The sequence below is a fragment of the Plectropomus leopardus genome, chromosome 11, assembly GCF_008729295.1.
Source record: "Plectropomus leopardus isolate mb chromosome 11, YSFRI_Pleo_2.0, whole genome shotgun sequence".
Taxonomy (NCBI): domain Eukaryota; kingdom Metazoa; phylum Chordata; class Actinopteri; order Perciformes; family Serranidae; genus Plectropomus; species Plectropomus leopardus.
The window spans coordinates 30,820,495-30,839,680 of NC_056473.1; the positions used below are offsets into that span (position 1 = coordinate 30,820,495).

At 38.8% G+C, this 19,186-nt stretch overlaps 1 protein-coding gene across 1 annotated transcript; it reads left to right on the plus strand.

Annotated features, from left to right (window-relative positions):
- Positions 1-1,506: 1,506 nt before the first annotated feature.
- pnp6 (purine nucleoside phosphorylase 6) lies at positions 1,507-19,148 on the plus strand. Its single transcript, XM_042496262.1, has 6 exons — positions 1,507-1,650; positions 8,651-8,820; positions 8,917-9,020; positions 12,352-12,527; positions 12,630-12,820; positions 15,812-19,148. The coding sequence occupies exons 1-6, from the start codon at positions 1,598-1,600 to the stop codon at positions 16,006-16,008; spliced, it is 891 nt and encodes a 296-aa protein (XP_042352196.1). The 5' UTR covers positions 1,507-1,597; the 3' UTR covers positions 16,009-19,148.
- The last annotated feature ends 38 nt before the right edge of the window (positions 19,149-19,186 follow it).

Sequence of the window (19,186 nt, forward strand, 5' to 3'; positions counted from 1 at the left end):
TACCTTTCCAAAAAATGTTTTAAACAGGGTAATAAAGCTGAAAAGGCCTAAAAAAAGCGCATAAATGTTGCTCTCAAATAGTTTCAACTGCATTGCATAACCCGTGTTGTCCAAAAATATGCCAAAAGAAGGCATCCCTACACGGCAAAATGATGTAAAGCAACTGAATGATTTTTTTAAACATATGCATTTTTTTTTTTTTTTACTTAATAGACTTTTTTCTGTAACTCCTTTTTAAATCACCAATATTTTGATAACTTACTTAAATTGTATTGAACATTTTTGTAACTGATGACAATTACATTTATTTTGAAATTTAATTATTGTAACTATGCAGTTAGTTACTCCTCAACACTGCTTGTAGGCTACAACATGTTTCAGTTCTGACAAATACACATTGCTCAGTATTTGAGGTGTTAACCCTTTAAAACCAGAGGAAATTGGCTTGATTTGTTAAAAAAAAAAAAAAAACATGGGATGAGGGCGACAAGCGATTGAACAAGAAAACGTACAAGCAAATTACAATGAAAATAACCAAACAAAAATAAAAGTTAAAAAACATAAAGACAGGCTTCTAAGATTTCAGAGGTTTAAATGCTAGGGCCCTCGGGAGCTCTGGGGTCAGCCTACTGACGGTCCCAAGAGTCAGAACAACATGTGGTAAAGCCGCATTTTGTCATCATGCAGCACAAACCTGGCGTAAACTCACAGATGATGACAACCCCCGACTCTGACCACTTTTACGTCAAAGCTGAAAATGTTCCTTTTTTTTTATACTGCCTACTCCACCCTGTAATGACTGCAAACTTATTTTTAACTTGATTTCAAATTATTTTAAATTTTTTTTTTATCTTTGCACCTATTGTCTGCACTTTTGCTTTTTTAATGGTGATTTTTCTTTTTATAATAATTTAAAATTGATTTTGACTTTTATTATATTTTGATTGCTCTTTAAAGATTCTGCTTTTTTTTTTATTAAGGTATTTTTGTGGCTTTTTTTTTTGATAGGACAAACATAGTGTAAATGGGGGGGGGGGGGGGGGGGGGGGGGATTACACGCAGCAAAGGGCAGAGGCCGGACTCGAACCTGCAGCCGGTGCAGCAAGGACACAGTCTCTATATACTGGACGCCAGTCCTACCAACTGAGCCAAACTTCCCTTGCCTTAAAGACGTCTGAATGCAGCACAATAACACTACTGTAGGATCCAGCTGTTAGAGGGTTTAAACCAAACTCATAGCACTGATAAGTTGCAAATCTTATCACTTCCTTCATCTTTCTGTTTATCTTTCCCTCTGCTGCCCTCTCATTGTCTCTCCCTCTGTTCCCAGCTCTGCCTCGGTCAGTGCACGGATCAGTGAGCTGCCCAGCCTGGTAGAAAATAGGATTTACTGTCTTCTTCAAAGGGACCGGCAGTCAGCTGAGGCCCCGCCCCTTCGCCCTGTGCGCAGTGACGTCGGCGCGCATTATGACCTCCGGCACTCCGTCCGCCGCAGCAGGATCTCCATCAGCCGCTTCATTACCGTGAACCGAGCACAGAAAGCGTCGATCAAACAAACACAAACAGAGTCTTATCGGTAAACTGCTCTTCATCAGATATGGAAGCGGCATCCTCCTCCTCCTCCTCCTCCTCCTCCAGTCAGTGCGGCAGGTAAGAGAGATAAGGCTGCATGATGGTGAGGCGGAGTGAAATGAGCCTCATGGTTGTCAAGGCTACCGTGCTGCCTAATTATATCAAGAGATATCAGGTGGTGTTGACAGCACTGTGTAAATAGTGAGTTTACATCTTTTGTTCGGACTGTTTTATTTGAGGAGCCGATACAGTAACACGAGCGCTTTATACCGAGGATTAGTAGCATATGGGGGCTTTCCTCCCAGGAGGACACCTCTCACTCTGACGTAATCGTGTCTCCCAGGTGGTATGAGCGAGACAAGCGATGTCATAACAACAAAGTATGCTTTCTGTTTACAAATACAATTCAAATTGATGTCTCGTGTCTCTGTATAACTGACAGCCTCCGAGTTTAGCAACAACCAGAGCTAGTCAAACTGGCGTGCTGTGGTTGCCAAAAAAATGTGTGGCAGGCTGACAATCCGGTTTGTGCTCGCGTGCCTGTATACAAAGTTCCGGCAGTACCACGGACAGCTCCGCGAGAGCCAGGGAGGCGCACGAGCTCACTTCCTGCTCTGACTTTAATCACTTACTCTGCTGTTGCATAATACTTACTGTGTTTTTTCAAAGGCATGTGAGACCTGTTTGATTATTATTATTATTTGATACAAGGTTAATTTATTTTGTTTTTTTATTATCATTATCATTATTATTATTATTTATTATTATTATTATTGTTGTTGTTGTTGGCTCAGTTTTGGAGGGTGTTTTTTCTGTTACTTTTTATTAATTCTGAGTTTTTTTGGTTTGTTTGTTTTCTTTAATTGTTTTTTATATTTTTTGAGTTATTGGGGTGTTTTTTCTTTCATTTTTCTAATCATTTTGAGTTTTTAGGGTGCTTTTTTATTGTTTAGAATTTGGGGTGTGTTTTTTTCTCGTTTTTACATTTCTGAGTTTTGGGGTGTGTTTTGTTTGTTTATTATTCAGATGTTTCAGCATTTGGTACTTTTACTTTTAATATGTTCAGTACTTTTTCCTTAATATACTTTATTACTTTTACTTAAGTAAAAGTTTCATTGCAGGACTTTAAATTGTACAAAGTATTTCAAAGTATTATTATTATTTTAAGAAAAAGGGAACAAAGAAGACATAAATGAGGGACTTTGCTCTATTTAAGCCTGCGACTCAACTTATGGCCCACAGGCCAAATCTGGCTCCCGATAGGGTGGCAGGTGGACCCCCAACCATTTTCTGATTAACAAAAAAAAATAAAGTGATTCACACTGGGAATTGTTTTTGTACGTTTAGTATACATAAGATGCCAGAGTGCATAAAGCAGCATCAAAAAGTCCTAAAATCCTAGAAAATACAAATGTCTTTAAACCTAGAAAATGTATGAAGCTGCTGGGACTGGCCTCTCGCTTCCTTTCATTTTGCAGAAGTGGTCCCCAAGCAAGTTGAGTATGATTAGAGCTAATCTACTATGAAACACAAACATACACACACACACACACACACACACACACACACACATATATATATATATATATACTGATATTAATATATACATTTTTTTCCCACCTAATTTTAGTGATCAAGTCTCTTCCGTAGTGGAAATAACGTTATGTTATGCATACTCTTTTCATGATGGCCAACCAGCAAATGGAGACAGGACATACAATGTTTTTTAATGTATGTAATATTTATTTTTAAAAAAGTACTTCAACTTTTGCACATTTTTGTAAATGTAAACAATATCGGTTTTTGAAATCGGCAGAAATCAGCATGTTGGCTGATTCCAATATTTCATTTTAAGGCAAATGTTTAGTGATGCAGATGATGTGCTGATATTATCGTGCATCCCTAATATTTTCTTAGTTGCCAGATGCTGGTTTGGACAAGCTAGTCAGTTTTTAGGAACTTTAGCTTTTTTCAGCAGCCGGACACATTTAGTGGTCAAATTAGTTTCCCCTTTAACATCCTCTGTGTTTATGAGAACATTTCAGTGATGCTCACATAAAACATACATGACAGCAGAAATCATAAAACACATAAAATGTCATTGTGTTTTTGTTGGATTTGAGGTGTTTATGGCTATGTTACACACACACACCGGACACCTCTGCTGACGTCTCCACATTTTAATTTCTCGGGTTTATAAATCACTGATTACATAAAGAGGTTGTTCAGTTGCCAGGTTAAGTGACCTGACTTGCTGTCTTTCATTCCTCACCTTGTGCTGGCACCAGCAGTGACTCTGTTTATGATTCATCACGCACCAGCAGAACGGCAAAAGTTACAGCAGTTTTTTGTCTGTCTGAGTGTGTGTGTGTATAACAGTGTGTATAACTGCGATTACCACCTGAAGAAATATGTGGAGGGAAACCTCTGCAACTGACAGGCCGGCAATGGCCTCTATACAACAACTGTGTTGAAGTAATTTGTGCTGTAGAATAAATTAATCACCTGTTGCCTAATAAATCTTTCACAAATTTTAGAGACAACAGAAAAAAACACTTCACCTTGTCCCAGGTAAAAACACACCTACTGTAATTAAAGATTACCAAGCTTCTTTTTGAGGTTGAATTAAACCTTTTAAACAACTTGTGACTCCTTACAAGTGCATTTAAACCCTCTGAAACCTGAGAAAATTGGTTTAATTTCTTTCAAAAACACAAGAGGAAACATAATGAGCAACTTGGCAAGAGATTTCCTGCAAACTGCAAAGAAATAGTAAAAGCTGACAAGGAAATTATCTGAAAATTAGCTGAGGGGCAATTATAAGATTTCCCCAAAAAAAAAAAAAACAGGAAAGTGCCGTCAACTGTATTTGTAATACTCTTAATAATATATTTTAAATTACTTAGCAAAAAAGATGTATTTTTAAGCACTTTCTTGAGGTCATTTTCTTGTCTGTCTTTTAACTTTTTTTTTTAACTTACTTATTGCTAATTTATGGGCCATTTCTTGTGAAGTTGCTCATCACCCTCTTCCCATATATATATATATATTTTTTATTCCCATCAAGCCAATTTGCTCAGGTACTAAAGTGTTGAATAAGGAGAAAAGGAGGAGGAAATGTGGAAAGATTGAAAACCCAGGACTTGCCTGATGTTGCTGTCGTCTTAGACGGCAGCTCTAAAACGGGCTCAAAATCATCAGACTCTCAGATTGGTTCGGTAAAGGCTGCAGCCTGAAGTGTCATTGTGTTTTAATAACGAAGCTTGAGGCACAGAGGAAGCATTAACAGGGACATAGCTTTACAACCAGATTTATAACCAGAATTACAGACTGTTTCAGACTTTGTGTAATGTAGTACCTCGAGGCATTTCCAATCAAATCAGTGTCCCTGAATAATAACATGGCTGGTACACTAAATATCAAATAATCTGTGAAATACACACCGTTCGTTATGAAACTGGCTAATGTTATGTCCACTGGCTTTAACCTTAATAGATATTTTTCAGATCCCTCAATAGATGACAAGCAAGTTAAACTGCAGGTAACTGACAAAACTGAATTACTTTGCTTTAAAGGTCTAGTTAAGTCTAGGATTTGGTAGCATTTAGGAATTGTGTTGCAGAACAAAACTTCTACCATGTCCCAAACATGTAGGACAAGGATACTCCACTTGCTTTGCCTGGGGGCCATTTTTGCAAAATGACAAGAGGCCAGAGGCCAGTCACCGCGCGTACATGTTTCTTAGATTTTAGGACATTTTTATGATTTAGGATGTTTGCAGGACTTAAGGAGTTTTCTAGGATGTTACGACATCGCTCGGTATTCAGGACGTTTCTAGGATTTTCTGTGGTTCTCGCAGAGCTGTCCGTGGTGCTGCCAGAACTTTGTATACAGGCATGAGAGCACAGAGCGGGAGTGGCTGCCTGCCACACATTTTTAGACAAACACAGCACGCCCAACTAGCTTGACCAGATATGGTTTTTGCTAAAACCGCGACGCTGTCAGTAAACCAGAAATACTGGACTGGCTTGTTAGTTAAAACAAAGCATCACAAAGCCCCATAGGGAGTGCTGACGCAATGATGATGATGATGACGTGATTTCTTCCCAGTGCTCTGAATGTTGAGTGAAGAAATTCAATGAGGCGCGGGTAAACGGCAGGAGTAACTATGACTCTCTTAACCAAGCAGGAAAATGCACTTTTATTGACATTATTTGGAATTGTTTGTGTAAACAGAAACATTCGGGGCTTGGCTAGGATCTGTGCAGGGGGGGATTGCAGGAGATCCTCTACTGGCATTTTTTTTGATAAACAAGCTCTATTTTGATGCTGTTTTATGCACTCTTGCACTTTATGTATACTAACAGTACAAAAAACAATTCACTTAAAATGAAGGTAACACAACACATACAGTCAAAATTAGCCTATCAATATTATTAATGGGTCTATATGAGCACTCATTAATATGTTTTATCACTGTTTGTTGTTACATTAACTTTGCAGTGTTGGTGGTAAAAATTAACAGATCTATCCGTGCACGATCAACTTCTCCATTTTCCTCTGAGACTTCTGATAATTTGGATTTGGAATCCATAGCTAGTCAAGCTTTTTTGATTCAGGACTACCCACCACTTTTGAAATTTGGCAAAATTCAGCAGAAAAGGCACCAAGGCCACAGAAATATGATGAATATTTTAGTTAATGAAATGCTAGTACATTTTCATATTCTGTGTACAGGCTACACATTTTTGCAACTGAAAAATGCAAGAGTAATTTTAGGCCTATAACAATGATAAAACTGAATGAAAATCTTTAAAAATAATCGCTATTTATTTCCATATAATTTTTAGTCAGAGACACAGGAGCCACTGGAGAGGGCTACAGAGTGGCATGTGGTTCCAGAGCCATAGGTTGCCCACCACTGTAGTAGTAGAACTACGAAGGCCGGCATGAAAACGCTAATGACCCTGTCCAGAGACAGTAGTTTCCATAGTGTAGCCCACTATGCACAACACAAAGTGCCCCAGGGATGACGTTTTACTGTGGGGTAACACAGAAGTTAGTTTCGAACTGGTTCCCTCATCAAAAAGCCTGTGGGATATTGCATCTGATTTGCCAGTTGGAGACAGTAACCATGGGAACCCTCACCAATCTAAGCTCGACTGGTAATAAATATATATATATTATTTAAAGCTACGATGCAAAGTGAAATCTTACACTGCCTTCATACTTACACTTAAATTGAAGCGTCATTGATGTAACACAGCTGTCTTGGTCGCTGTCCTTTGTGAAAGTTTAGGGTCCCCACTGTCATGGAAAACCTGGAAAAGTCATAACATTTCACAATCAAATTCTCCAGGCCTGAAAAGTCATGAAATTAGTGAAAATCATTGAAGTTTTGGAAAAGTCGTGGATTTTTTTTGTGTGTAATGACATAGTTACAGTAATCCAACACAGAGGACCTCTGTTCATCAGTTTAAAATTAGGAAATGTTAACTAGCTATCTTCAAATAATCTCCAATCAACAAAAGCCTAATAATTAGCAACAGGCTAACGCTAGGTTAAAATATGATATCTAAATCATGTGAAAACAATGTTAAAATAAGCAAAATACATATATATACTTACAATCCAGGCGATTTCCAAAACCACTGAGGGATAGCCGACTTCAACAACTTCATGCTAAAAACAAAAACAGCGCGCCATGTGCATCATTTATTAGCGTCCTCCGGAAACACTTTCCATGTGTTGCAAGGTCTGTTTGAAAAGCTGCGCGTGCGCATTGAAATCGACGTTCTCGTGCGTCACGTTGGTGAAGATGTTTGGTAAATGCTGCGCGTGTGTTGTCAAACGGATCTTCTCGTGTGTGGTCGAGTTAGTGTGCTCGTGCGTCGTCAGATTGCTGTTTCTGTGTGTCCTCCAGGTGGTGAAGACGTTTTGTAAATGCTGCGCGCAGTGTGTTGACAAGTTGGTGGATATGTTCCCTCATTTGCTTGTTTTGGGTCTGTATGAACTCTCAGAGCCACCGTAGACTATTTTCATAACTTTAGATAAACAAGAGTTACTTTATTTATCCACGAGGGGAAATTCTTTTCGATTTAATGTAATTTCTTTTCTTTTTTTTTTTTAACTTAACCTTTTGAAACCTGGAGCTATATCACCTTTCTTGTTGGCCTACTGTTGTTTGACGAAATTTGGTTTGAATTCTTTCAAAAACTTGAAAAAAAGGGAAATGAGCATCTTAGTATGAAAATTTTCAAAAATATTAATAAATTAGTAGATTTAGATTTTTTTGAAAAAAGCTAGAAATTTGATAAAAAAAAAAAACTATGTCTATAATTTTCATTATTACATATTAAAAATTACATTCCATAACTATTATAAATTTTAGGCACTTTTTCCCATATCTTCTCTGCTTTGTTTTTTCTGCTTTCTGTTTCTTTTTTTTTTTTTGTTTATTTATTGAATGATTGATTTTTTTTCGATAATTTTAATTAATTTTCTTCTACTTTTTACAAATTTCTTGTTAATTTGGGTGCTTTTTGTGTTATTTACTGCATTCTTCTTGTAAGAAATCATAAGACAATTTTTCTCAGGTTTCAAAGGGTTAAAACGAAACTGATATATTGTAATATATTGTATTACGACAGAAATAGTGTATTTTTTATACGAGTTTTATAAAATATGACGTTTTCTTATTAATTAAATTAGTAAACCGTTTTCACGAGAACAGCTGCAATTATAAGTTATTTATTCATTCAGAGGATTTACAGAAAAATTATTCCCAACTATTTTGATAAGTCTTTCTTTGGTTTTCATTTTCATAATTTTGGGGTTTGTTTTTTTAATCTGTTTTTTTGGACTTACCTTATTTTTTTTCATATATATATATAATATTTATTTACTACTTTTGAGGATTTGGGGCACTTTTTTAGAGATTTGTGTGCATTGGGTACTTTGACTTTAGTACTTTTTGCACATTTTACTGATTTTACTCACTCACTCTTAAGTAACATTTCAAATACTTCTTCCACCACTGAATATTTAACATTATAAAAATTCTTTGCATTACTTTCAGATACAGTTATGAAGATTACAAAGAGACAGCAGACTGGCTGCTGGCCCACACTGAGCAGCGTCCTAAAGTCGCCATCATCTGTGGTTCAGGCCTCGGCGGTCTGGCTGACCTGCTGGAAGACAAGACTGTGTTCCCTTATGAGGATATTCCACGTTTTCCTACCAGCACTGGTAAGCTATACTGACAAATTGCTTTTCACCTAAAACTTATTCTAAGTTTTTGGAAGTTTTCTGTGCATAAACAGCTGTTCATACTGCATTTTGCAGTGCCAGGCCATGCCGGTAAGCTGGTGTTTGGGAAGCTGGGGGGTCGTGAGTGTGTCTGCATGAAGGGGAGATTCCACTTCTACGAGGGCTACAACATATACACGGTAAGCTACAGTACATTTAGTGGGTTTTTTTTTGGTAATGTATTCAAAAGTATTTCACAAATTGAAAATCTGCTTGGAACATTTGTAGGTGTATGTGTTGCCCTATCAGGTACTGGAGAAAAACAAGTATCGTCTCGTTTTCAGAACTTTTGCTTTAACTTGGTACCTGAACATCAGTTCTTTTGACATCCCTCAGCTGCACAATGTCTGGGCCACTCTTAATATATATTGAGATATTTCTCAGGACCAGTGAAAATTCTAACTTGCTGTGCCACTAAAGGAAGAAAATCACATTATCACTAAATCTTATGGCAATGCAGCCAACATCTGTCGAGATATTTCAGTCTGAATCTAAGTGGTGGACCGTTCAGAAACATAATAATGTTTTTGATCTCAGAGGTTCATTTGGACCTGTCTACTTTGTTATTGGTATTGCCGGAAATACATGAATTAATAAATGAAATTTGAATGATATCCACGTGAACACTGGCTGGTGCAGAGATGCAGACAAATCCATTTGATAAACACTCTGAGTTGCCTCGTGAGCAGCTTTTTGTCTCGGTGTCTGTCATGTGCCAACTTGCTTCGGTATTTTGAAACCTTGCTGATGTGAATGATATACTATACAGGATAACTGAGCTAAAGCTGGAAGTTTAAACTCTGACTTTGTCAATAACTTTGAGAAAAACCTTCACAACTGTGTGTGTGTGTGTGTGTGTGTGTGTGTGTGCCTAACCTTTAAACCACAGACATATACAAACACTAACTAAGTTATTCTTGTCACGGAAGGACACACCTTTTAGTTTTTGCAAGATCTACTAAGTTCCAGTTCTTGCATTGGCCTGATAATTGTGGCTAAAGTCTTTGTACCTGTAATTACCTGTAAAAGACATTTTTTTCTTTTTCATTTTGCAAATGTAACAACTTTAAAGCTCAAGGTTAAAGCTCATAACTTTATTTCATTTAGTTCCCCTTCAGAGTAAACAGCTCTTACAGACACTTAAGCTTTTATCTCATCCTCAGTCATTATCTTTTCATTTTATAATGTTAAGTTGTATAAACTTGGTATATGACAGACCATAGTATGGCTCACAACTTACTGTGTGAGATGAATAATCAGCATCAGAATTGTGATGACAGTGAGAAAACCACCCAGTGTGTCATAGTGGCGATATGGGACTGGCCTTTGGCCTGTGGAGACACTGTATCCTGGTTTTATTTATTTTATTACCAGCTGTGATGTGCCATCTCCACATAAAATGATCCATATAACCGCACTGAATCATAACATCCACTTCCATACGGACAGAAATAGAAAGCCAGATGCATTACGGCCCTCCTGTATCCAGCTGAGCCTTCAACACTTCCAGCTGAATCACCATAAACTGAGTTAAACTTCAAAAGATTTGATTCCACAGAAGCCATATGAGTTAGATTTTAACCAGATAATATGTGTTATATATTAACTTTCTGGGCAAACTGAACAAAATCCTAAACTGAACCAAAGATCAGATGAGATGAGAATAACTTTTTAAGTTAATGTCAGTCTGTCAGGAGGTTTTATGCCTCCTTGTGGCCGGAAACATTATGTTTTCAGGTTGTCTGTCCCAGTCTCGTGAAGGCATTACCTGAGGAACGCATAGAGGGAATTTCTCCAAATTTGGCGCAAACGTCCACTTTGACTCAAGGGTGAACTGATTCGATTTTGGCGGACAAAGGTTAAAGGTCACTGTAACCTCACAAACATTTCCACCAAAGTGTTTTTTAACAGCTGAAACGGCAGGTGCTCGTTAGGAAACGCCCAGCTTGGAGTGTTTGAGAGCACGTTTGGAAGCGCAGTGGTTGTTGTTTTTTTCAACTGAGAAGCTTTTGCTGCGTCCGGTTGCTATGATACGGGAATATCCGTGGAAGCAAACATGTCGGCTCGTTGTAAAGTACCTGCACTGGATGAGTGGACGGCTGAAGCGTGCAGTGAGAAAGAACAGGCCAGCTGGTCTGTGTGCGTTCATTACAGGAAACATATACAGTATATTACAGCATATCAACAGATTGCCCCTCCATTGTTGTTGTTGATCAGCACTTGTTCATGTGTGACAGTTTGTGTTCATAGTAGGCTGTTTGTCCCTCCTCCACTGTGATTGAAGTGTGACAGTGATGAGCGCAGTGTTTTACCCAAAGTTTAACATTTTTCAAGTCTGGGCGCTCTGAAACAAAAACACCCAACCAGAAGAGCGATGAGTCACTCTGTGTGGATTTTGTGCTGATCGCCTCGTCATGCTGCTGGCGTTAAGTAGCACGGCATGAATACACAGTGCTCCCATTGCAAAGCATTAAAACAATACACTGGCTACTGAAAAAGACACCTTGGTAGATACGGCCCCTAACTCACATGTTATAATAATGACAGATTTTCTACTAATTTTTAATTGGATAAAATAGTGAAGCGATGACATCTGTCAGCTGACATTGTTGTGGCTCAGGAGGTAGAGTGGGTCGAGAGAGACTTGATCCCACCTTGAAGTGCGTGTGAATGTTTCATTTTGCCTGTATCGTAGCCTCAGCCACCAATGTATGAATGCTTTAATGTAGTGTAAAAGCTCCTTGAGTGGTCAAAAGACTAGAAGTCCATTTACCATTTTATATTCAAAAGGTCAACTTTACCATGACATCATAATGTTCTGCAAAAACACTGCAAATATTTTGATAGAGTCCACTCTTAATTAACATCCCCATGCAACAGTGTAACTACCAACAGTCGCGCTGTTACATGTGCAGCTTACAGTGCTTACATTTCATCACTAACAAGGCTACAAGTCAACTCACAACCCAGCTCACTGTTATAATATGCAAAACTCATATCAAACAGGCCAATGTTCCAAAATGACAGCTGTGACCTTATCAAGAAACCAGAGGGGTACTTGAAAACATTTCTGCACTAACTAGCAAAACACTTTCACAGGCAATTCAAGCTTCAGAGAAATGTGAAATAGAAAAAAGCAATTTCCAAATGTGACTGCAGTGAGAAGTAACAACAGTCATTTACGGGCCATCGGCTGCCCTATAAAGGTTAGTACAGAACCACAACTGTTTGAGACATGCACAGTTCAACAGAGACCGACAGTCATAAAAACGCTCGAGTCGACTGACATCAACGTTTGCAGAAGCTGTCTCTTTTAAAATATTGGCTCCTCATGTGATGATGTGTTTTCTCCTCTGTTGTTCCCAGGTGAACCCTGTCTTGTAACTCCCATTTGTAATAATATGATATGCATCAAAACAATAAAAAAACAACTTTATCTGTCTCTGAAGCACAGCGTGTTTGTCACTCCAGGTGACGTACCCAGTGCGAGTCTTCTTCCTGCTGGGCGTGGAAACTCTGATTGTGACAAACGCTGCGGGAGGACTCAATGACAGCTACAATGTGGGCGACATCATGCTCATCAAGGATCACATTAACATGCCGGGTTTTGCAGGGCAGAACCCCCTTTGTGGGCACAATGATGACAGGTACAGCCCAAACACCGAGGCAGGACTCTGGAAATGAAACTTGTGCATCAAATACACCTGTCTCATTGCAATGTCCCTTTCATTTGTTTCATGTCTCTCCAGGTTTGGAGTGCGTTTCCCTTGCATGTCGGATGCGTATGACAGAGATCTGAGAGCTCTGGCCAGGCAAACAGCAGTAGAGAAGGACTGCGACAGCTTCCTGCAGGAAGGCGTTTACTGCATGCTGGCTGGACCGACATATGAGACCATTGCAGAGTGCAGAGTCCTGCAGTTGCTGGGGGCCGATGCTGTCGGTTAGTACAGCTCTTTGATGCTCATTTAAAGGGATGCTGATGTGTTGTCGGACTGCCTCTCGATAGTGCATTTACAACAGCTTACAAGGGATATTGAAAAGACTTTAAACCTTTATTTAAGACTTGGGAAATTAATTGAGGGAGACCCTCAGTTGTTCATTGCATGAAAAAAGACTTCAAAAACAATCAACAAGAAAGTAAATAACAGTTAACATAGAAATAAAATTGTACAATGCCACAAAAAATAAGAAATGAAAAGAAGTGTAAATAGCTAAAATTAAAAAAAAGGAATAAATAAAAATACAAGATAATAAACATGTAGAAGTATAATTAAAAACATGTACAATCAATTAAAACAAGATATGAATGATTGATTTGAACTGCTGTAAAGGTGGAAAAGTGTCCAAGTTTAAGTTCCTTTGCAGATTATTTCATGTATAAGATGCATTTTAAGAGAGTTAAATTTTACCTAGTTCAGCTCTGATTTGGGGATTGTGGAGCAACAAACTATTCTGCGACTAAGATATATGTGAGTTTAGAGTTAAAAGGGATAAAAATATAGGGAGAAAGCATCTGTTTCGAAGCTTTATAGATGAATAGAAATCAACGCTGATCCCACCTCGCAGCCAAATGTGGCCAGCTGACCTTTCAATAACAGTGGCTGTGGTGGGTACTGTAAGGATAACTGGTGATGAACCTTAGCATCCAGTCATCCAAATGAATTCATTATTCGCATGAGAACAGATACAACACAGTTTTGCAATAGTATGCCCCCTGAAATGGGAAGGTAAAGCGGTATGACTTTCCATGATGCAGACTTACCAAAATGTAAACAAATAGAGCTATAGCTGTGGATAGTTTTAATTCCGATTTTCATACATTTAGTGAGATTCCCCTTCAGTAACCTTACAGCAATGTTTGGCAATGCAGGATAAAGCTTGACAAGGGTTTCACAGGTGTTATTTTCATGTCATGAAGCCTGGCACCTTAAGACAAGAGACCTTTTTGGAATAGTAAATAGCTTTCTCATATAGTTTCATTGACACTTTACTCAAATCTCATCTGGACCACCTCCCACTGCATTAACAACCTCATATTTTTGAATTTCGCAATATGACCCAATGTGCTATTATTGTCCGGTATGTGCCAGTACCTCTTTAATTTTTTTTTGTCTTAGACACTTCAGACCAACCTTACATTTGGGCCATCTCCCATTATTTTCACAGCATCCATTTTTATAGTAGAAAAATCGAACAGTATGGCCTGATTGTCTCCCTCAGAATTTCCCACACATTCATTTATTTGTGGCAGACTGCCACAACCAAATCATCCTCTGCCACAAATAGATTTTTTGAGCTCCACTGTTAATTAGGAGCGCTATTGGGATGTATATGCGTTCAGCTATTTATAGCGCATTTGGGACAAAGGCATCACAGCAGAGTGTCAGGCACATTTAAAGTGAAACTTAACATTGCATTCACTTACAATCATCTGCAAACCGCTTGTCTTATCCATTGATGTGATCTGATAAGCTATGAAGGGAATTACAGATCAATTATCCACCCCATGAGTGACAAACTGCTACAGAGGAAAAAAAGGAAGTCATGGAAACTGCACTTGCTGCGCTGCATTCACAGACCTGCAAAATTTTTGGACCTTGATAATATGATTATATGATGATGATTTTAAAAATACAAAAACAACACATCAAAGACATAGAGCAAGTTGATGGGTTTATGGAGATCATACAACCACAAACCGATAAATAACTGCAAGATTTTTGACTAGAGTTTAGCGGGACGTTCATGGTTATAGCTACATTTACTATAGAAATCATCTTATGTTATCCTTATGAGCTCATATGTGCTAACTACTAATGACAGATCGGACATGAGCAACTATATTTTTTGTTGACACTAGATATCAGGCAGAAGCCAGAGACTGTGTAGTATAAAGCTGCTGGGAATTTACTTCCTCAAATTAGAAGAGAGTGTTACCTTAGAGTAGAGATACTCAGCTCTCAGCCCACAGGCCTAATCTGGCCCCCTACAGGGTGCTGGCTGGCCCCCTAACAATTTTTTAATTCAGAATAAAAGTAAATTCATTCACACTGGGAATTGTTTTTGTAATTTTTAGTATACTTAAGGTATTTATTAAACAGGCATTATTAAAAAGGCTTATTAAACAGCATCAAAACAGAGCTTGTTTGTAAATAAATAAATGAAAGTGCCAGTGGAGGATACCCAGTATCCCCCAGCTGACGTCCTAGCTAAGTCCCTGATGTCCTTACATTCCAGAAACATCTTTAAATCCTAGAAATGTCCTTAAAATAAAAAAAAAGTCCTAAAATTAAAGATATGTCCTGAAATCCTAGAAATATCCTAAAATTTTGGAAATGTCCTAAAAACCTAGAAACATCCAAAAATCCTAGAAACGACCTGAATTTGAAAAATGTCCTAAAATCCCATAAACACATATGGGGCTGCTGCGACTGGCCCCTGGTGTCCTGTCATTTTGCAAAAGTGTCCCCCAAGCAAAGTAAGTTGAGTATCACTGAGTTACAGCCTGACCGGGCAAAGCGTACTCGCGTCTTCCGGGCAGCTGCCTCCGTCTCACTCAGACTCACGCTGGGTCTGGGTCCATAGCTGCTTGTACCAGTTGCAAGACATCTTCACCAAGCTGACGGGACAACTTGACGTAGTGTAATGATTTTACCCCGGAGAGCAGCTTGAAAGCAAGGAGCGCTGACTCTGCAGCTTTGAAATTTCCTCAGCAGTACAATGAACAGACTGACAAAAAACAAACAAAAAATGACTGCCTGACTTAAGAATCTCAATCGACTGTGGTGATCCAACTGATGATTTGAATCTTCCGTTTTCAGGAGGGAGGTCCTCAGGTTCTTCTTCTTATTATTATTATTATTATCATTATTACCTTATATACTCATGATGAAGTCAGTGCACCTGAACCAAACTTCCTGTCTCTGTCCAGGTATGAGCACTGTGCCAGAGGTGGTAGTGGCTCGTCACTGCGGCCTGCGTGTCGTGGGTCTGTCCCTCATCACCAACAAGGTCGTGACAGATTATGACAGCTATGAGAAGGCAAACCACGAGGAGGTTCTGAAGACCACCGAGAGCAGAACCCAGGACCTCCAGAGGCTCGTCAGCAGCATCATCACCGAAATCTAGTATCGTCATCTGAAAGTTGCTGACAAAAAAACACACAATTAAGTCACTGATGACTAATAATAACTTTGAACAAAAGGTAAAAGTAGTTAGGTGCAGATGGTGAACTGGTCAAGTGTTTGGGTATTTTACTGGTTATCGTGTATTTTATTGGTTATCATGGTTAACTGATGCCCCTTAGCAATAAGTGGGACTTATAAATCATGACATGTGGAAACCAGGGTCAGGAAATGTTGTGAAAGTAGAATTTTCAAGTGTCTCTCAAATCTGTCGGCGACATATTGACTTTTGTTGTGTGTTTGAATCCAAATACAGAGTATTGTGGTGGCTAGTTTTGCTTACAGGATACCATTCCCTTATTTAATATGGCCACGTTCTCATATATCCCAGATCATGGATCAATAAATGTAGTAGGGTTACAGCGGTGGGTATTGTACAACCTCTACTGGTTTGTATTTCTATCCTCTAACGATGGTTCAGGGTTGTTTGGGATTTCCCTTCTACGTGTAAAGGCAGCGTACAAAAAGACAGGGACATCTCTGATGGCTGAACTTGTACTGTGTATTCAGCCCGTTCACATTCCGAAGTCGTCAAATGCTGCCGCTTTTGCAGTTCTTTGGGCGTAAGACCTCGACGCCAAAAGCCACTTTTAGTGTCTGCATGATATGCTGCTGGACAGCGTCAGCTTAGAACGCAGCCAGACAGAACCGATTGCAGACGGCCGGATGGCACCTGCCGCGGCAGTATGATATGAGCAGATGGTCATGGTCAATTGAGAGCACAGCTGGACAGACCCCGTCATGTCTGCATGATACGCCGCTGGAAGGCGTCAGGTTGAAACGCTGCCAGTAACAACATAATATAAAGGGCGCAAAGGTCCCTATGGGGCAGGTGGGATGGATAGTTATGGATCCAGCAAACGCTGGACTTTCATGCAGGAGTCTGCATGAATTTTTGACACCTTACGATGTGTCTCTTTTTCCTAATCCTAACCATCCATGCCAGCGTGTGATTTTGTTGACACTCTTGTGTTGGTTGCCATGTACTTTTGTTGCCTAAACATAACCACATGTAACGTAATCCCACCATCTGCTTTTGTTGACATCACGGTAGCGAAATCACGGGAGCAGCATCCCGGAACGTGCACAGCAGACACATACGGATACCTAGGGCGTAATATGTAGACGCGGATGTCCACTGCAGAGTGGCAATATGTGACGACTTGGGATGAGAACATGTTGTTATATTTGAGTGCATCTAAACAACATAATGAATGTAAGACAAGACTGCTCACTACTAACGACTACTTACAGACGCATCAAACATTTATACAGTATATACACACATCCTGTTCTTGTTGAAGGAGACTCGGCAACATGTTTTTTTTTTTTTTAAAAATTTACCTCATCTTTGGGTGATTGTCTATGATTAAGGCTTGTAAAGTGATACCCTCCATTATTTATGTCTACATTTGTTATATGAACACATGCTGTATGTCTTATTTGCCTTTAGAGAGAGCAGTGTATTCAACTACCACCTATGAATCCATCATCTACTAGCTTTAAGGGACAGTTAAGGGACAGGCAGTTTTCACCCCCAATGAAAAAATACATATTTGTCCTCTTACCTGTTGCACTATTCATTAGTCCAGATTGTTTTGGTAAGTGTTGGAGATATCGGCTCTAGAGATGTCTGCCTTCTCTCCAGTATACTCAAACTAGCAAGCACTCTGCTTATGGTGCACAAAGTGCCAAAACAAAAATGAAAGTAAATTGTTTCTACGTGAAATTGCTCATTACAAGGTCTGTGAATTGTCTTAAGTAACCGAGACATTGCTGTTGAGTTATTCAGAAGTATTTTTGGGCGCTTTGAGCACCACAAGAGGAGTGCCATCTAGTCCCATTATACTGGAGAGAAATTTCTGTGTCACACCAGAAAGATCTAGACCAATGAATGGCAGGTAAGAGATTTTTTATATTTATTTTGGGTAAACTGTCCCTTTAATATGTATTCAGATGACACTGTGCACTTTTGCACTGGCCTTGATCTGTTGGTGCAGGGGTTGATGAAACAGCACATTTTTTTTCTCCAGCAGTGTCTTAGAAAATAATCCACATAATAAGAGTTGCTTATTAGAGGGAATATAGAAAAATTATTGTGAGTATTGGGACCAGCTGGCACCTAGCTTATTTTGTGATTGCCTGTTATTAGCAATGTAAAATAAATTCTTATTTTATCTATAAATCAAAGTGGATATATTTACACACCACTGTGAAATTAAGAGTTTATTTTTTAAATAGAAGAATCACTTATTTTAACTATCTAATTTATTTATTGATTTAAAAAAAAATGACAACATGGAAATGACGTGTCAATCCGAATCCTTTTTTTGACACATTGATTAAGTTTTAGCTGAATCAGTGTGTGAAAAGCCTGCCCACAATGTAAGCACAATATAATCTGAAAGAAATGCACAAAATCAAAGGCTAATGTGGTGAAGCAGAAGTGATGTATGAGGGTTTTTCTGGTGTGGATTGCATTTGGATGCATTTTATTTGTACACCAAGAGACCACGGCACTGTAATATCAGAGAGGGCCATTAGACCTCGGCCTGCACTTTTCAATCTGGAACCTCCTGCCAGCTCCTCTTGACCATCTCATTCATTAAAGCTGCAAAGGCCGGAGAAACCCTACATCAGCAGTCCACCTCTTAGACCATTTGTATCAGGCTTTACATCAAGATGCTAATGGAAGTCTTAAAGGGGAATTCCACGAGTGAAGCCTGCCATCATGGAAATGTAAAATCTGGATCTGCTCCATACATCATAAACGGGGATATTAACATGCAATTAATTCATTTTAAAGACCACTACTTTCCTGTATGGGCATTACTCTAAACTTTGCATTTTTGCTTCCTTCTTAGGAACTGTTCATTATTTATGAGGTGTGAGGGGGTGGTGCAAAACAGGGGAAGCATGTCAAGTATTTTTGTTGGCACTGGGGAAGGACGTGTAACTTTAAATGGTTGTATTTTGTATTTATTTTAACCCTTTGAAACCTGGATGGGCTCAATTCTTTAGTAAATTAGTAAAGTATTAAAACCTTTGCAAATAGGTGTTAATTCTCTTCATGAATATGGGAAAAGAGCAAATTACAAGAAACTGGTAAAAGGTTACAAGAA